General features: G+C 40.9%; 1 protein-coding gene across 1 annotated transcript; it reads left to right on the forward strand.

The window, feature by feature from the left end:
- The first annotated feature begins 9,080 nt into the window (after window positions 1–9,080).
- LOC146523925 (uncharacterized) lies at window positions 9,081–19,743 on the forward strand. The gene is made up of 3 exons (XM_085135249.1): window positions 9,081–9,713; window positions 12,360–13,599; window positions 17,417–19,743. The coding sequence occupies exons 1-3, from the start codon at window positions 9,126–9,128 to the stop codon at window positions 19,729–19,731; spliced, it is 4,143 nt and encodes a 1,380-aa protein (XP_084991375.1). The 5' UTR covers window positions 9,081–9,125; the 3' UTR covers window positions 19,732–19,743.
- Window positions 19,744–20,043: the final 300 nt, after the last annotated feature.

The following is a 20,043-nucleotide window of genomic DNA, read 5'->3' on the forward strand; positions in this document are numbered from 1 at the left end:
TAACAAGTAGTTTCAAATGTGTGGAACTAATTTTCACTGGAAAACTCAATATGATGTCCAAAGAGATGTTGCAAGTGGAGGAGGCCACTGTTAGGCTGAAAAAAGCAAAACAAACTCATCAGGATGAAGAAAAACTTTACAACTGATAAAATCAACAATCTGGTGCATTTTGTTTGGTAATGTCATAAATGTCATAAAGTGGATGATCACAGATTGTTTCCTTGGTTATGAAAAACTCTTCACAGCATCTAGACAAGTCAAGAAAACTCTTGAGGAGGTTTACAACTGTCATCAATGGAAATACAGAGGATTTACAAACCACTGGTTATACTCAAAAACAGGAAAGTCAGGGTTTGCCATAAAATATTTAAAAGAGCCTTAAAAACTGTTAATTTGTAACAAGAATGTATCGTATCAGAATGATGGGAAGAGAAAAAGAGAAAACCATGACGATGAAGGAAAAAGCTCATGATCTGAAGCACATCGGTCATCTTTGGCCCAATAGTGTAGAAGCAGTGTTTATGGCACAGACGTGGAACCAGGCCAGTACTGCTGATGTGACTGCTAACAGAAGTAGCATGATTATTTCTGTGATGTACAGGATTATATAGAGACCCAGAAATAAACAGCAACTGAAGGTGGCTCCAAAAATTACCTAGCAGAACATTCCAGAGAAGAAACGGAGCTTTTGGTGATACTCATGGGTTCTCAATAGTCACTGACCACAAACGACTTTCATCCAACTATTATTATTATTATTATTTTATTTATTTTTTTTGCCTGTCCCGTTTGGTTCTTTAGCCGTCAGAATTGTTGTCTGAAGACCAACAAGGATACCCAATGGATTTATTTTGCCAAATGGATCATCATGGCATTGCCGTATTGGTCCATTTGATCGACCTTTGTTTTTATTATTTATTTTATTTATTTTATTTTATTTTCAGTTGTTACAGACGGGACAGACATGAGTGAGGGATAGGGAAGGGAGAAAGAAAGAGGAAGGAAAAGAAAAACAGAAGGGGAGAGGGACAGTGAGAAAGGGGGGAAAAAAATATCTCCGGGATCACCTGTTGAGAGAAAAAGAATAGAAAACAAGGAAAAAAAACCCCAAAAAACAAAGCAACATACTAAACACAACACCATCGCATTAATCTAGCTAAGTGTAAACAGCAGTAAATACTAAATATTGAATGTTGTTGTGCAGCACGCAGGACAGACAGCGCACAATGTGCTTTGAAGTAGCAGCCAAGAAAGGTGTGATTTAAGTCTACGAACAGTGAACACCCGTGTGCACACCTGTGTGGATCGGCGCGCTTGTATTCAAATGGTTACCCCATGTAATGGTCTGCTAGAGGATGTAGAGAGCCATAGCCCTGTCCCCCAGGGCATGAAGCAGGCATGGAGGAGATCCAGGCCCCAGACATCAAGAGGCCCCAGAGTGCAAGAGCCCAAGGAAGAGCACCGGAGGGGCATCCGTGCCACCTTCATGGGAAGGGCTGAGGATCCCCAGACGAGGGGTCACCCAGTAGCCACTGGGCAGAAGCTAGAGGGGGCTGCACCGGCAGCCAGCTGTGCCAGAGTGAACCAAGCCGCAGGCACAGAGGCCGGAGGGCCCTCCGCGCCCCGGAAGAGGCCTGACCGAGCAACAGGCGCCAGGCCCCGCCAAGTAGCCACCGGGAGTGAGCTGGTACATACCTGAGCACCCAGCCCCGGACACCAAGAACCAACAATGCACCGACCCCTGAGGGCATCAGTCACCGGCAGGGAGTGTGGTGAGGGGAGATAGGCCTCCACACTTGGAGGGCCTGGGAGTTCCCAGAGAGGTGAAGTGTAAGACCCGACCTGACATATAGACACAGACAAACAGGCACACACAGACACAGACATGCATTCCCACCCTCATGCACACATATACAAACACTCAGCACTCACCCAACGTAGGAATAAACGTAAATGGACATGTACACACAATCACACTCCCCAAACATACTCTAGGTCCAGGTATCCTCGCCCCCAGAGGGGGAAACGGCACCCAGACCCAAGAGATGTTACCCTTCCCTCCGGGGTGGAGGCAAGCAGACCGCCCCATCCAACTATTAAAAACAATCCTTTCATTTAAAATGTCAGGTTGTCCAATTACTTTGTGTGTCTGACAATTGGTGACCTTATATAGAAAAATGACAACACAATTAACAGAAAACTTTTGTTAAACCCTCTGAATAAAACCTGTAACCTTCTTTAAAATGCTAAATCGTGAGACTTAATTTCACTTGTAAAGGTACACCAGTATAGCATTGTGAGCTCTACATTCTGAACGGGGAAAGTGACCTAATATCAACTACTAATGCCCATTCTGCGAATACCCTTCACCTTGTATCTCTGGTTTGGTCACCACCACCAACCCCTAAGGAAACACTTGGTTCTTTAATAGTTAAATGCTCAGATGTCTTCACAACCACACAGTGTACAATGAGATTTTAAGATGATATGATTTTCTGCTTTTTGCAGAAAACAGATGTTTCAGGAAAGCAGCTGAGAAAGCCAAATTTAGTAGATCAGTGAACATCTCAAAAATTAAATTAAAGAGGCTAAAACTGTGCAGATGGGTGTTAATGCAATAATGTTTGTTTACAGCTTTAAGGAGGCTGAAAACACTTCTTCACCATTACATACTTTACATGGTTAGAGAGATGCTTTAGAAATGATGCACCCATTATCTATTTATTCAGATGTGAAGCATGGATCTCTGTATAGTAAATGTGTTATCCTTTGTGGCCACGTGAGAGCTGTGTATCACACTCACATGAAAGCCTGAGGCTGTCCCAGGAGAAGTGTGTAAATCTCCTACTGTACATTCAGCCACCTTTTTATAATGACTTCTGCAGTTCTATTATTACCAAGGCATAGATTTCATGTTTGTCAAGGCAGAAAATAATAGCTCTGAAAGTGTTACATTCCTCTATGAAAAATGTGAAAAAGAAAAGCTCAGCTAAAATGTGCTGACTGTGGGCGAGTGCACACTGTACCTCCCACAAAGAAGAGGGGATACTGTGATTTGTATGCCTCCAACCACTGATCACATATTGTGAATGGTGTCGCGATGGGGTAAAAGGGAGCAGGGGTACAGATGGATCCCTGAGGCACCTCCATTAAGCAAAGTTTAACAAGGTAAGCATTTCTTGTGTTACACTGGTGTCAAATGCACTGCTGCCTGTAAAGTGCCTAGGGATACATTTTTCAAGTGTGAACACAAAAGGTACAATACGACTTTGGTCTTCAGCCATATGGGAAAATAGTTGAATGAGAAGAAAATCTATTTATAACATCACATTTGCCATGCTCAGTAGAAAGCAAAATAAACGTCTGTCTGTATGATAAGCTAAAAACAACTTTGGAAAGAAAGGTCTATTTAGCCAGCTTGAAAAGGAAATTGGTGACTCATTAGCCACCGGGAAGCTGGTCCTGAACATTGGCAAGCTCCTGCAGAGAGTTCCACTGAGGCTAGGAGATGTTCTGTAATTTCCAACCCGGAGCTAATCTGTACAGCATGCTGTGTGGTGAGATTGCGATTTCTACTTGGGGCGGATGGCGTGGTGGCGTTGGTGTTGGTGGTTCTGGGAGGGGGGGGGGGTGATGGATTTGTTGCATTTGAACTCCCTCATGTCTTCCTTGTCACGTCTGTAATTAAATATGTGCTCCCTGGGAGACAGAGGGGTACCGAGTAATAAAAAGCAAGCTTTGTAAGAGTCCCTCTCCCTCTCTCTCTCTCTTTTGATGTTTTAGTTTGTGTTTGTTGGCATAGTGACAACCCCCAAGACATGCCTTACATGCAGTTTTAATGCTTGTAAAAGAAAATCTAAATATCAGCCAAGAACCATATCTGCCCATACCTCGCTATGAGCTTGCAGTCAGCAAAGAATGCGGTATAATGTTAATTAAATTGCTGTAATACACATTTCCTTTCATATAGCCTAAGTGGAAAAATAAATGGAGGTATTTTCTGTATTTACAGCAATTTTGAAAGACTACTGTATGTCCTAATTACATTTTTTCCACTTTTTTCTCTTGTGGTAAATATGAGGTTTGAAACTGCAGAGCAGAGACTGCTCAGGGGTCATTAAAGCATAGTACTGTAAAACAACAACAACAAAAACTGGCAGTCACACTCTGTCTGTTATATTTTATAGCCACTATTTAAATTTTATTTGTTAGTCTGTTTTGTGATTCACCATTGGATTTGTTTTTGTCCAACTGGAAGTTCAAAGAGTTCAAAATTTTGGACTTTCAACTGTCAACGGATCAATTTTTATAAAGTTGGTATTTACTTTAATTTCCTGCTCTGATCAAAAAAGGTATTAGTTTTAACTGGTGTTCTTGAAATCTTATTCTGGCAAGAACATTCGGATAGAAAGAAAATGTTCTATGTGAATCATATCCCCAGAACACAAGCTTGATTTTTTTTAATTAACCAAAGTTATTGATCTAACTCATGGATGTTTTTTTAGCGGAATAATTTGTTTTAAAGGGAAGGTGTAGAGCCAAAGATATTGTGTGAGATGAGAGGTACATGGAAAAAAGAGAAGAAAAAAGCATGTAGGAAGTTAGTTATTGTTTGGTCCACTTTATCACTTTATCAGCACAATCAGCTGTTTCAAAAGCAGCTGCAACCCGTAGTACATGGAGCAATCAAGGCAGGCTAACCCCCTTAGTGCATAATTGCTGCAATTTGTGTCAGAAGTCAGACTCATAATTTAGTATCAAAAATCTGAACACATGTATGTGATACTAGCCTAGTCTAACAGCTGTTTGTGAGGTCATTACAAAAATCAGTCTACAGTTTAGTGTGCACGCGTTATCACTGCCTTTTTCATGTCACTGAGCACGAGTTATTATTAAATGTAGTTCAATAGGAAGCATATTTCATGTTAGGAACATGTGAAATATACCATGTGTATATCACCATGACAAAAGAAAAAAAAACTTCATGCTTCAATCATATCAGGACAAAAAGAGATTGGATCAAAATTATCGCAACCATGTGCAATGAACTTGCAATCTCATTGGACCAGATCTGCAACCACTCACGGCTGTTGTGGTCGTTCAAAATGGTGATAAAGACAGACTCTTTAATTTGGGAAGGAGTTGAGTTGCAGAGTCATTACAATGTGTTAGCAATCACAGCATGATCACAGAAAGGATTCCCTCTGCCACAAACCCTCTAACCTCTTTTTGGCCTTTTTAAAAGTGGAAAATGTGAATTTTGTGAAGAATAAAGAATAAAAAAAAAGAATGCCATTATTTGAAAATCTCATAAACTCATATTTTAGTCACAATGGAACATAGAAAATACATTACATGTTTAAATGGAGAAATCTGTTCTAAGTGTCATATCTCAGAAAAGCTGGAACATTTTTTGGAAAGTTGAAAAATGTTTGCCTTGTTTATCTCTGTGTAACATCCCCACTTCTTTTAATAACATTCCTTGCAACTGAGGAGAACAGCTGCTGGACTTTTGGGAGAGAAATGTTGTCCTATTTTTGTCTGATGTAGGCTTCTAGCTGCTCAGCAGTCCTGGGTCTTTGTTGTGTTTTTCATTTTCATTTCACGATGTGTCAAATGTTTCCAGCTGGTGAAAGGTCTTGACTGCAGACCTCCAAAGCTATGCTGTTGTAATTGCTGCAGGATGCAATAGTATGCAGCTTAAAATATTCAAGACTTTTCCTCAAAAAGATGTCATCGGATAGCAGCATATGTTGGAAAAGGGTAATTAGACGTAGTTTAAAACAAACAAACAAACAAAAAAACTTTGTTATATACCACAAATAAATAAATGTTCTTGAGAAAAAAAATGCAGTTTTTGCAGGACTCACTTGATCCAATTTGGGGGTTTCCTCAGTATCACGGGTATTTGCTTTTCATTAGAAAAGTAATTCAATACAAAAGAGTTGTTTCTTTTTTATGTAAATAGGTTCATTTTATGGGTCATTTTGCATTAAAAGTCCCTTGGATTACCATTGTCAGTTGCACTGTAGTAATGTAATTTATTATAGAGCAGCACGTTGGTCATAGTGTGTTAGTACCTCAGCAAGTTTAATATTTTCATAACACCCCATAATAAATCCCTTCAGACCAATCTGATTCCGTTGTTTGCACTCCATATTTGTTTTCCCAGCATACAGAACTGGCTGTTAGAGCCGGAAGAGCTGATTTATTTATTTAAATAAGGCACTGCATGAAAAGTGCACACAGCTGCCTAAGCCTGAGTACATGAACCTTACTAAAACTGTAAGTTTGAAGATTTAGATGCAATGTTGAAGCTATTTAAATAAAGTTTTTAGAGGGCAACTCCAATACAGATTAAGTGTTTATTAGAAAATAAACATTAATCAGTGGTTGACATTACATAGGCTGCTAATGTGTGCTGGTTAGCTGGTTAAAACCGTAGTTGTTTGTACAATGCAGCATTTGCTATTTGTTCCGCGTCCAAATTTCCTCACCAATTCCTCAGTCTCAAGTCACAAGTTGTGTTTTTAGGTCCATTCATGCCTGTGTCTAGCTGAAAGACTATAATTTTTGTGACATGAGTCTAAAAGTCCAGGATTTAACTCTGCTTAATTACTGTATTCGTTCACGACACTGAACACAGGAAGCTGCTCGCGATGGCTCCTGAACAGTTCAGATTACAAAAATAGCTTTCCGTGATAAAATCTCAAAGTTACTTGAATGTTAACAGTTTGGTTGTTTGTCCGCAAATGCGTAACAATATGTGAAATAGTGTACCTGTGATGTGTTTCGACAACAATAGCAAATTAAGTCCCAACAATGTGGGCCCTGCACTGCCCGCCAGCATATATTACTGGCCATAAATCCAGTTTTATCGCTCCTGCATTCTTGAGGATAAATGTCCTCTCTACAAAGCGATATTAGGTATCACTGTGCAAACACAAAACCGATGATATCTCCTCTATCTCATGCATTGCTCATACAGAATCTTTGTGATCAGGGTTGAGGGGTCGTTTAGCGCTCAGCTTTTATCTCATATTTCAACAGAACAAGGAGCCAATTTGCCTCTATGCTTCACTGATGCAGGTTTATTGTGATTGTCTCGTCAGCAGTTTCATATAATCATAATAATTATGTGATACTTTGCATCATGAAGTGCTTTCTAGAATATACATGTTCTACACTATTGAACGCGTTGAAATAAATCTTCATTTTCACCAGACTAGAAAGTCAGAGATGGATCTGATATTGCCATTTTGACAGCCTTTCCAAGATCATATTTCAGGTCTAACATGTTCATTCCTTCTGCATATAAATGACTGTACAGTTTGTACAAGGGAGTGGAATACATTCCTCCCACAAACTGCCCATGCCTATACCCTATCTCAGCTGTCATCAGACTAGATAATGCACACCGGTTCCACTCTGCTGCTGTAGAGATTGCAGTTTCAACAAAATAAAAAAATAGTCGGGAAAAAAATGCAGTGTTTGTCATATCTGCCCCGATGCTCGCTGTGTGAGAGCGTGGCTCCTGTGTTTCTCTGTACACAGGTTGTTGAGCAAACTTGTTATGATGGACTTGGGTTTGTGTTGTCAACTCTGCAAATGATCTGTGACTGAGGCTGTCTGCCAGCCCCGATCATGCAGATACTGCCATAAAGTCATGTTTATCAGTTTTGTTTTATATTTTGTTTGTCCTCAGACTGGGAATATTCATAATTGTATTCAGGAATATGCAGTAAATGAGAGAAATTATACTGTTCCTTTCCAAGAAGAATCTTGTGTTTTTCTCAGACATAGACATAGTAGCTTTAAGTTAGCATGAGCAGCCTAGCCATGGCATTTTTATCAATAAGTAGTAAAAAATGTTCTCTGTCAAAAGTTTTCTTCCTCTACAACATAGGTGTCAAACTCTGGCCTTGCCATAAGTCATAGGTGTCAAACTCTGGCCCGCAGCCAAATTACATTTGGTCCGCAAAGCCATACCAAATTACTATTAGAGCTGGCCTACTGGTATTATACAGCTAATATATATATTGTTTAGTATTAAGCTTTGCTTGTTCCATATTCAGTTTTCCAGCAAAACTTATTTGAGTCCATAAGAAAAGATTCATTCTTATATCTGGAGGAAGATTTTTTTTTCAATAAATATTAAGTCATTGTTGATTTTGTCTTCACTCTCCATCCCCTGCCAAGCTGCACCTGTGATTCTGCGGCTGCTCGCTGATGAGCTGACAGATAAGATCTTTTCTTATCCTCTGCATCCTTACCCTATCACCTCTGCCTCCCACAGGGCGCCAGCCTGCCCTGTTGAAACACTATTTTTTTTCAGTGTTTCAACTGAAAAAATAGAACGCCATTGATGAAAAATAGAATGCCTTTGATCCAAAGTAGAATGCCTTTGATCCCTTGTGATGTCATCATCTTGCTGAGAGAAAAAACCCTTAAATAGGAGCTTTGCTCTGTTAAACTTTGCTGCTCAACGGACCTTGACCTGACAGTAAGCAAACCCTTTTGGAGAGTTTTGAGAGAATTTCGCGTTACTTAGCAATTCACTAACCAAGCCGACACATTTCACCATGTCAGCTAACCCATCCTTCCGCTCAAATGAGCTTGAAATAGTTAAAGGGAGCATTTTGGGAAACCTCTACAAGGTAGAGGCTTTCCTTGGAGAAGGGGGCTTTGGTATTGTAGCCAAATGTCGTGATACCATGACCAACCGAGCTGTGGCTATTAAAGTCAACAAGAGCGACCCTGATATTCTGCAACAGGCAAAACTGGAAATTTTCATCCTGGAGCAGCTGAGAAGGTTGGATCCAGATGCCGCCAACATTGTTAAATGGAACGGCTTTTTCCACGATGGAGAGCGGGTTTGCTTAAAGTTCGAACTCCTTGATCAATGCCTATGGGACTATATAGGGGACCGTAAAAACCAGGGTCTCCCCATAAGCGAAGTCAGGCCAATTTTAGGTCAGCTCATAAATGCTCTGTCCCACCTGGGTTCTCTGGGAATAGTGCACGCTGACCTCAAACCTGGAAACATTATGATTGTAAACCGCCATGACTCTCCCATCAAAGTCAAACTTATAGACTTTGGCCTCGCATGTCCTGTATCTGCAGTGATGCCTGGTGACCGTGTGGGGACAGTTGGTTATAGTGCACCTGAAGTTATGCTTGGCCTTCCTTATAACGAAGCATGTGACATGTGGTCTCTGGGGCTGGTGGCTGTTGAGCTTGTTACAGGGGTGCCACTCTACCCTGGAAAAAAATATTATGATGTTTTGAAATTCATCATAGAGACTCAGGGTCAGCCACCAGATCATGTTCTCGATCCTGGCGTGTACACTGAAGACTATTTCACAAAAGACAACTACAACTACAGCCAACAACGCTGGACATTTAAGACTGACCAACAATTTAAATACGAGACAGGATATGAATCTTTGAAGACAAGATACATAAAACTTAAATGTCTGGATGACCTCGAACAAATAATGATGTTTAGACGAGGACCAGAAGATGGCCAACGCTTATTTGTCAGCCTAATTAAAGAGATGTTGGCCTTGGATGCACACCAGCAGATAACACCCTCTCAGGTTCTACGGCATCCCTTTTTCAACCCTGGCCTCTCCAACAAGTTCCCAAGTATCAACACTGAAAAACCATACAGAGTCAATCTCCAGCATGGCATCTTCCACCCTGGACAAAAGTGATAAAAACACAAACTGGGATTGGAAAAGGATATTAACAGCAAATTACACTGGAAATATTAATTAAGCTGCTCCAATAATTATCACTTTGGCTTTTCTTTTTCTTTTTTTTAATTTTCACTCCCCCCACCCCAACCAGTCGCGGCAGATGACTGTCCCTTCCTGAGCCTGGTTCTGTCGAAGGTTTCTTCCTTTTTAAAGGGAGTTTTTCCTTCCCACTGTCGCTAAATGCTTGCTCATAGGGAATCTTCTGATTGCTGGGGTGGCCAAAACTCTAGGGGAACTAGCAATTCATGTGAAAATTAAACAAAAAAAAAAAAGCCTATCAATATTCAAAGCAGAGCAGCGGACACCTTACCATCACATCAGTCCTTTAATCCGACCTAAAACACCATGTTTACAGAAATAAATTCCATACAAATTGAAAATAAATTGTTGTTTTTGATTGTTTAGAAATATATAGTGCTACCCTTCAGCCTCCTAGTAGACATACCTGTGTTATAAATGTGAAACTCCTCCGATTTTCAGAAAAGTTGACCTCTGACCTTGAAGTCAAGGTCACTGAGATTTAAGCTTCACAGAGATTTTCAGTAGATGCAACCATGGTATTGATTTGAAAAATCTACACAATCACAAACTTGGATGTCCACAGCGCCTCGCCATATACCAAAGATTAAGAGGTGGTTTGTTCTAGGTTTTTATAAAGATTACAAAACACAAATAACAAAAATGTCAACGCTATTTTGATGTTGTCTAATGTAGTGCAAAAAAACAAAACAAACCCAAAATTTAATAAATAAAGTAAATAAGGTATATACTACATAGTATGCAAAATTTCAGTGGTCCACAATGGGGTCAATGAACAGAATGAAGGAAGTAAGTCTTTTATATGACAATGGTGTGAAAAAGCGTTTTCCTATTTATTTGTATGTTTGTCACACTTAAACATTTCAGATCATTAAACAGTTTTTTTCTTTTTTTATGTATAAAGAAAAATCCTTTAACTGTCCAGTTTTCTTGATGTTATGATGCTTCTACCACTGGTTTGTCATTAAAAAATCAGACTTTGGCTGCTGCAGCAGAAAAAGACAAAGAGAAAATGTAATCACACAAATCAGAGGTGCAGATTTACACTTTACCTGAAACAGAGCAAAAGTGCTTTTTAAATAGGTTAATGAATATTAAGTAATATAGGCTAGATGTCTGGACATTACTAGTTTCATTTGGGCCTTCTGGGCCATTAGTCCTCTGGCTTATTGCCAGTTACCAGCCAAATAGCATGTGTATTTTATTATCTTAGTGTGTTAAAGATTCTAGTTCTTATTCTGGTCAAACTGTGCTTCATTATTTGTTTACAGCACAGCTACAGTTCCAGGTGACTTCAAGTCAAAAGGATACTACATGTCAATGGCCAGCAGCCTGTATTCAGTTTGAATATTGCAGTAAATGTACCTGGATCTGTTTCTGTTGGGTTGTGAATTTGGTCTCACTGTTACATCCAACTTTTCGAGTGGGATAAAGACAAAAAGAAACAAGAGAGAATGGATTTGTAGTTAGAAATCCAAAGTTGCTTCTGTTTTGCCCACACACATTGATGATGATTTCACATCACTAAGCAGGTTATCAAATGTGGACAGAATGTTAGCAGAATCTTATAATTCTCATAAGATTCTGTTTTTGTGTCATTCAATACAATGTGTTTATGTGTGACATACTGATATGAATCATAGTATCTTATGGAATTCCAAAAATGGCTGCCAGGACAGCTGCCACCACACTGATGTGACACACTACAAATCAACTCTTTGATGCTCTGTGCTGAGTCTGCACAATAACCTGCACTTAAACATTCATTTAATATCACGTACACATATACATATACTGTCCCTCAAGAAGACACTGAGAAAAAATAAAGAATAACATTGAGACTGTAACTTTGCCATAAGTCATAGGTGTCAAACTCTGGCCCGCGGGCCACATTTGGCCCGCAGCCAAATTACATTTGGCCCGTGAAGCCATACCAAATTACTATTAGAGCTGGCCTACTGGTATTATACAGCTAATATATATATTGTTTAGTATTAAGCTTTGCTTGTTCCATATTCAGTTTTCCAGCAAAACTTATTTGAGTCCATAAGAAAAGATTCATTCTTATATCTGGAGGAAGATTTTTTTTTTCAATAAATATTAATGTTAGCCCGCGACTTTGTTCCAGTTTTGAATTTTGGCCCACTGTGTATTTGAGTTTGACACCCCTGCCATAAGTCATTGTTGATTTTTTCTTCACTCTCCATCCCCTGCCAAGCTGCACCTGTGATTCTGCGGCTGCTCGCTGATGAGCTGACAGATAAGATCTTTTCTTATCCTCTGCATCCTTACCCTATCACCTCTGCCTCCCACAGGGCGCCAGCCTGCCCTGTTGAAACACTATTTTTTTTCAGTGTTTCAACTGAAAAAATAGAACGCCATTGATGAAAAATAGAATGCCTTTGATCCAAAGTAGAATGCCTTTGATCCCTTGTGATGTCATCATCTTGCTGAGAGAAAAACCCCTTAAATAGGAGCTTTGCTCTGTTAAACTTTGCTGCTCAACGGACCTTGACCTGACAGTAAGCAAACCCTTTTGGAGAGTTTTGAGAGAATTTTGCGTTACTTAGCAATTCACTAACCAAGCCGACACATTTCACCATGTCAGCTAACCCATCCTTCCGCTCAAATGAGCTTGAAATAGTTAAAGGGAGCATTTTGGGAAACCTCTACAAGGTAGAGGCTTTCCTTGGAGAAGGGGGCTTTGGTATTGTAGCCAAATGTCGTGATACCATGACCAACCGAGCTGTGGCTATTAAAGTCAACAAGAGCGACCCTGATATTCTGCAACAGGCAAAACTGGAAATTTTCATCCTGGAGCAGCTGAGAAGGCTGGATCCAGATGCCGCCAATATTGTTAAATGGAACGGCTTTTTCCATGACGGAGAGCGGGTTTGCTTAAAGTTCGAACTCCTTGATCAATGCCTATGGGACTATATAGGGGACCGTAAAAACCAGGGTCTCCCCATAAGCGAAGTCAGGCCAATTTTAGGTCAGCTCACAAATGCTCTGTCCCACCTGGGTTCTCTGGGAATAGTGCACGCTGACCTCAAACCTGGAAACATCATGGTTGTAAACCGCCATGAGTCTCCCATCAAAGTCAAACTTATAGACTTTGGCCTCGCATGTCCTGTATCTGCAGTGATGCCTGGTGACCGTGTGGGGACAGTTGGTTATAGTGCACCTGAAGTTATGCTTGGCCTTCCTTACAATGAAGCAGCTGACATGTGGTCTCTGGGGCTGGTAGCTGTGGAGCTTGGTACAGGGGTGCCACTCTACCCTGGAAATGAAGACTATGATGTTTTGAAATTCATCATAGAGACTCAGGGTCAGCTACCAGATCATGTTCTAGACTCTGGCGTGTACACAGAAGACTACTTCATTGAAGACAACGACAACCAACAGCGCTGGACATTTAAGACTGACCAACAATTTCAGTACGAGACAGGACATGAGTCCCTGGAGACAAGATACATAAAACTGACGCGTCTCGATGACCTCGAACAAGTAATGGTGTTTAGACGAGGACCAGAAAATGGCCAACGTTTGTTTGTAAGTTTAATTAAACAGATGTTGGCCTTGGATGCAAACCAGCGCATAACACCGTCGGAGGTTCTCCGGCATCCCTTTTTCAACCCTAAGAGTTCCCCTTGCATTGACATGAGTGTTGAAAGACCACAAAACCCTGTGGTCTTTCAGCACCCCTTAAACTTGAAATGCAAGAGATCAGAGAAAATCAACTGCAGTTTTCAAAACTCGGTTGAATTTTCTCAGCAAGTATTCGTCCACACGTCAGCCAGCCCATCCTTCAGCTCAGATGAGCTTGAAATAGTTGAAGGGAGCATTTTGGGAAACCACTACAAGGTAGAGGCTTTCCTCGGAGAAGGGGGCTTTGGTATTGTAGCTAAATGCCGTGATACCAAAACCAACCAAGCTGTGGCTATTAAAGTGAACAAGAACCGCCCTGATATTGTGCAACAGGCAAAAAAGGAAATTTTCATCCTGGAGCAGCTGAGAAGGTTGGATCCAGATGCCGCCAACATTGTTCAATGGAACGGCTTTTTCCTTGACAGAGAGCGGGTTTGCTTGAAATTTGAACTCCTAGATCAATGCCTGTGGGACTTCATACGGGACCCGAATAACCGGCGTCTCCCCATAAGCGAAGTCAGGCCAATTTTAGGTCAACTCACCAATGCTCTGTCCCACCTGGGTTCTTTGGGAATAGTGCACGCTGACCTCAAACCTGGAAACATCATGGTTGTAAATCGCTATGAGTCTCCAGTCAAAGTCAGACTTATAGACTTTGGCCTCGCATGTCCCGCGTCTGCAGTGATGCCTGGTGACCGTGTGGGGACAGTTGGTTATAGTGCACCTGAGGTTATGCTTGGCCTTCCTTATAACGAAGCATGTGACATGTGGTCTCTGGGGCTGGTGGCTGTTGAGCTTGTTACAGGGGTGCCACTCTACCCTGGAAAAAAATATTATGATGTTTTGAAATTCATCATAGAGACTCAGGGTCAGCCACCAGATCATGTTCTCGATCCTGGCGTGTACACTGAAGACTATTTCACAAAAGACAACTACAACTACAACCAACAACGCTGGACATTTAAGACCGCCCAACAATTTAAATACAAGACAGGATATGAATCTTTGAAGACAAGATACATAAAACTTAAATGTCTGGATGACCTCGAACAAATAATGATGTTTAGACGAGGACCAGAAGATGGCCAACGCTTATTTGTCAGCCTAATTAAAGAGATGTTGGCCTTGGATGCACACCAGCGGATAACACCCTCTCAGGTTCTACGGCATCCCTTTTTCAACCCTGGCCTCTCCAACAAGTTCCCAAGTATCAACACTGAAAAACCATACAGAGTCAATCTCCAGCATGGCATCTTCCACCCTGGACAAAAGTGATAAAAACACAAACTGGGATTGGAAAAGGATATTAACAGCAAATTACACTGGAAATATTAATTAAGCTGCTCCAATAATTATCACTTTGGCTTTTCTTTTTCTTTTTTTTAATTTTCACTCCCCTCACCCCAACCAGTCGCGGCAGATGACTGTCCCTTCCTGAGCCTGGTTCTGTCGAAGGTTTCTTCCTTTTTAAAGGGAGTTTTTCCTTCCCACTGTCGCTAAATGCTTGCTCATAGGGAATCTTCTGATTGCTGGGGTGGCCAAAACTCTAGGGGAACTAGCAATTCTTGTGAAAATTAAACAAAAAAAAAAAGCCTATCAATATTCAAAGCAGAGCAGCGGACACCTTACCATCACATCAGTCCTTTAATCCGACCTAAAACACCATGTTTACAGAAATAAATTCCATACAAATTGGAAATAAATTGTTGTTTTTGATTGTTTATAAATATATAGTGCTACCCTTCAGCCTCCTAGTAGACATACCTGTGTTATAAATGTGAAACTCCTCCGATTTTCAGAAAAGTTGACCTCTGACCTTGAAGTCAAGGTCACTGAGATTTAAGCTTCACAGAGATTTTCAGTAGATGCAACCATGGTATTGATTTGAAAAATCTACACAATCACAAACTTGGATGTCCACAGCGCCTCGCCATATACCAACGATTAAGAGGTGGTTTTTTCTAGGTTTTTATAAAGATTACAAAAGACAAATAACAAAAATGTCAACGCTATTTTGATGTTGTCTAATGTAGTGCAAAAAAAAAAAAAAAAAAACCCCAAAATTTAATAAATAAAGTAAATAAGGTATATACTACATAGTATGCAAAATTTCAGTGGTCCACAATGGGGTCAATGAACAGAATGAAGGAAGTAAGTCTTTTATATGACAATGGTGTGAAAAAGCGTTTTCCTATTTATTTGTATGTTTGTCACACTTAAACATTTCAGATCATTAAACAGTTTTTTTCTTTTTATGTATAAAGAAAAATCCTTTAACTGTCCAGTTTTCTTGATGTTATGATGCTTCTACCTCTGGTTTGTCATTAATAAATCAAACTTTGGCTGCTGCAGCAGAAAAAGACAAAGAGAAAATGTAATCACACAAATCAGAGGTGCAGATTTACACTTTACCTGAAACAGAGCAAAAGTGCTTTTTAAATAGGTTAATGAATATTAAGTAATATAGGCTAGATGTCTGGACATTACTAGTTTCATTTGGGCCTTCTGGGCCATTAGTCCTCTGGCTTATTGCCAGTTACCAGCCAAATAGCTTGTGTATTTTATTATCTTAGTGTGTTAAAGATTCTACTTCTTATTCTGGTCAAACTGTGCTTCATTATTTGTTTACAGCACAGCTACAGTTCCAGGTGCCTTCAAGTCAAAAGGGTACTACATGTCAATGGCCAGCAGCCTGTATTCAGTTTGAATATTGCAGTAAATGTACCTGGATCTGTTTCTATTGGGTTGTGAATTTGGTCTCACTGTTACATCCAACTTTTCGAGTGGGATAAAGACAAAAAGAAACAAGAGAGAATGGATTTGTAGTTAGAAATCCAAAGTTGCTTCTGTTTTGCCCACACACATTGATGATGATTTCACATCACTAAGCACGTTATCAAATGTGGACAGAATGTTAGCAGAATCTTATAATTCTCATAAGATTCTGTTTTTGTGTCATTCAATACAATGTGTTTATGTGTGACATACTGATATGAATCATAGTATCTTATGGAATTCCAAAAATGGCTGCCAGGACAGCTGCCACCACACTGATGTGACACACTACAAATCAACTCTTTGATGCTCTGTGCTGAGTCTGCACAATAACCTGCACTTAAACATTCATTTAATATCACGTACACATATACATATACTGTCCCTCAAGAAGACACTGAGAAAAAATAAAGAATAACATTGAGACTGTAACTTTGCCATAAGTCATAAGTGTCAAACTCTGGCCCGCGGGCCACATTTGGCCCACAGCCAAATTACATTTGGCCCGTGAAGCCATACCAAATTACTATTAGAGCTGGCCTACTGGTATTATACAGCTAATATATATATTGTTTAGTATTAAGCTTTGCTTGTTCCATATTCAGTTTTCCAGCAAAACTTATTTGAGTCCATAAGAAAAGATTCATTCTTATATCTGGAGGAAGATTTTTTTTTTCAATAAATATTAATGTTAGCCCGCGACTTTGTTCCAGTTTTGAATTTTGGCCCACTGTGTATTTGAGTTTGACACCCCTGCCATAAGTCATTGTTGATTTTGTCTTCACTCTCCATCCCCTGCCAAGCTGCACCTGTGATTCTGCGGCTGCTCGCTGATGAGCTGACAGATAAGATCTTTTCTTATCCTCTGCATCCTTACCCTATCACCTCTGCCTCCCACAGGGCGCCAGCCTGCCCTGTTGAAACACTATTTTTTTTCAGTGTTTCAACTGAAAAAATAGAATGCCATTGATGAAAAATAGAATGCCTTTGATCCAAAGTAGAATGCCTTTGATCCCTTGTGATGTCATCATCTTGCTGAGAGAAAAAACCCTTAAATAGGAGCTTTGCTCTGTTAAACTTTGCTGCTCAACGGACCTTGACCTGACAGTAAGCAAACCCTTTTGGAGAGTTTTGAGAGAATTTCGCGTTACTTAGCAATTCACTAACCAAGCCGACACATTTCACCATGTCAGCTAACCCATCCTTCCGCTCAAATGAGCTTGAAATAGTTAAAGGGAGCATTTTGGGAAACCTCTACAAGGTAGAGGCTTTCCTCGGAGAAGGGGGCTTTGGTATTGTAGCCAAATGTCGTGATACCATGACCAACCGAGCTGTGGCTATTAAAGTCAACAAGAGCCGCCCTGATATTCTGCAACAGGCAAAACTGGAAATTTTCATCCTGGAACAGCTGAGAAGGTTGGATCCAGATGCCGCCAACATTGTTAAATGGAACGGCTTTTTCCATGACGGAGAGCGGGTTTGCTTAAAGTTCGAACTCCTTGATCAATGCCTATGGGACTATATAGGGGACCGTAAAAACCAGGGTCTCCCCATAAGCGAAGTCAGGCCAATTTTAGGTCAGCTCACAAATGCTCTGTCCCACCTGGGTTCTCTGGGAATAGTGCACGCTGACCTCAAACCTGGAAACATCATGGTTGTAAACCGCCATGAGTCTCCCATCAAAGTCAAACTTATAGACTTTGGCCTCGCATGTCCTGTATCTGCAGTGATGCCTGGTGACCGTGTGGGGACGGTTGGTTATAGTGCATATGAAGTTATGCTTGGCCTTCCTTACAATGAAGCAGCTGACATGTGGTCTCTGGGGCTGGTAGCTGTGGAGCTTGGTACAGGGGTGCCACTCTACCCTGGAAATGAAGACTATGATGTTTTGAAATTCATCATAGAGACTCAGGGTCAGCTACCAGATCATGTTCTAGACTCTGGCATGTACACTGAAGACTATTTCATTGAAGACAACGACAACCAACAGCGCTGGACATTTAAGACTGACCAACAATTTCAGTACGAGACAGGACATGAGTCCCTGGAGACAAGATACATAAAACTGACGCGTCTCGATGACCTCGAACAAGTAATGGTGTTTAGACGAGGACCAGAAAATGGCCAACGTTTGTTTGTAAGTTTAATTAAACAGATGTTGGCCTTGGATGCAAACCAGCGCATAACACCGTCGGAGGTTCTCCGGCATCCCTTTTTCAACCCTAAGAGTTCCCCTTGCATTGACATGAGTGTTGAAAGACCACAAAACCCTGTGGTCTTTCAGCAACCTTCAAACTTGAAATGCAAGAGATCAGAGAAAATCAACTGCAGTTTTCAAAACTCGGTTGAATTTTCTCAGCAAGTATTCGTCCACACGTCAGCCAGCCCATCCTTCAGCTCAGATGAGCTTGAAATAGTTGAAGGGAGCATTTTGGGAAACCACTACAAGGTAGAGGCTTTCCTCGGAGAAGGGGGCTTTGGTATTGTAGCTAAATGCCGTGATACCAAAACCAACCAAGCTGTGGCTATTAAGGTGAACAAGAACCGCCCTGATATTCTGCAACAGGCAAAAAAGGAAATTTTCATCCTGGAGCAGCTGCGAAGGTTGGATCCAGATGCCGCCAACATTGTTCAATGGAACGGCTTTTTCCTTGACAGAGAGCGGGTTTGCCTGAAATTTGAACTCCTTGATCAATGCCTGTGGGACTTCATACGGGACCCGAATAACCGGCGTCTCCCCATAAGCGAAGTCAGGCCAATTTTAGGTCAACTCACCAATGCTCTGTCCCACCTGGGTTCTTTGGGAATAGTGCACGCTGACCTCAAACCTGGAAACATCATGGTTGTAAATCGCTATGAGTCTCCAGTCAAAGTCAGACTTATAGACTTTGGCCTCGCATGTCCCGCGTCTGCAGTGATGCCTGGTGACCGTGTGGGGACAGTTGGCTATAGTGCACCTGAAGTTATGCTTGGCCTTCCTTATAACGAAGCATGTGACATGTGGTCTCTGGGGCTGGTGGCTGTTGAGCTTGTTACAGGGGTGCCACTCTACCCTGGAAAAAAATATTATGATGTTTTGAAATTTATCATAGAGACTCAGGGTCAGCCACCAGATCATGTTCTCGATCCTGGCGTGTACACTGAAGACTATTTCACAAAAGACAACTACAACTACAACCAACAACGCTGGACATTTAAGACCGCCCAACAATTTAAATACGAGACAGGATATGAATCTTTGAAGACAAGATACATAAAACTTAAACGTCTGGATGACCTCGAACAAATAATGATGTTTAGACGAGGACCAGAAGATGGCCAACGCTTATTTGTCAGCCTAATTAAAGAGATGTTGGCCTTGGATGCACACCAGCGGATAACACCCTCTCAGGTTCTACGGCATCCCTTTTTCAACCCTGGCCTCTCCAACAAGTTCCCAAGTATCAACACTGAAAAACCATACAGAGTCAATCTCCAGCATGGCATCTTCCACCCTGGACAAAAGTGATAAAAACACAAACTGGGATTGGAAAAGGATATTAACAGCAAATTACACTGGAAATATTAATTAAGCTGCTCCAATAATTATCACTTTGGCTTTTCTTTTTCTTTTTTTTAATTTTCACTCCCCCCACCCCAACCAGTCGCGGCAGATGACTGTCCCTTCCTGAGCCTGGTTCTGTCGAAGGTTTCTTCCTTTTTAAAGGGAGTTTTTCCTTCCCACTGTCGCTAAATGCTTGCTCATAGGGAATCTTCTGATTGCTGGGGTGGCCAAAACTCTAGGGGAACTAGCAATTCTTGTGAAAATTAAAAAAAAACC

The sequence above is a fragment of the Neolamprologus multifasciatus genome, chromosome 2 (assembly GCF_963576455.1).
Source record: "Neolamprologus multifasciatus chromosome 2, fNeoMul1.2, whole genome shotgun sequence".
NCBI classification, from domain to species: domain Eukaryota; kingdom Metazoa; phylum Chordata; class Actinopteri; order Cichliformes; family Cichlidae; genus Neolamprologus; species Neolamprologus multifasciatus.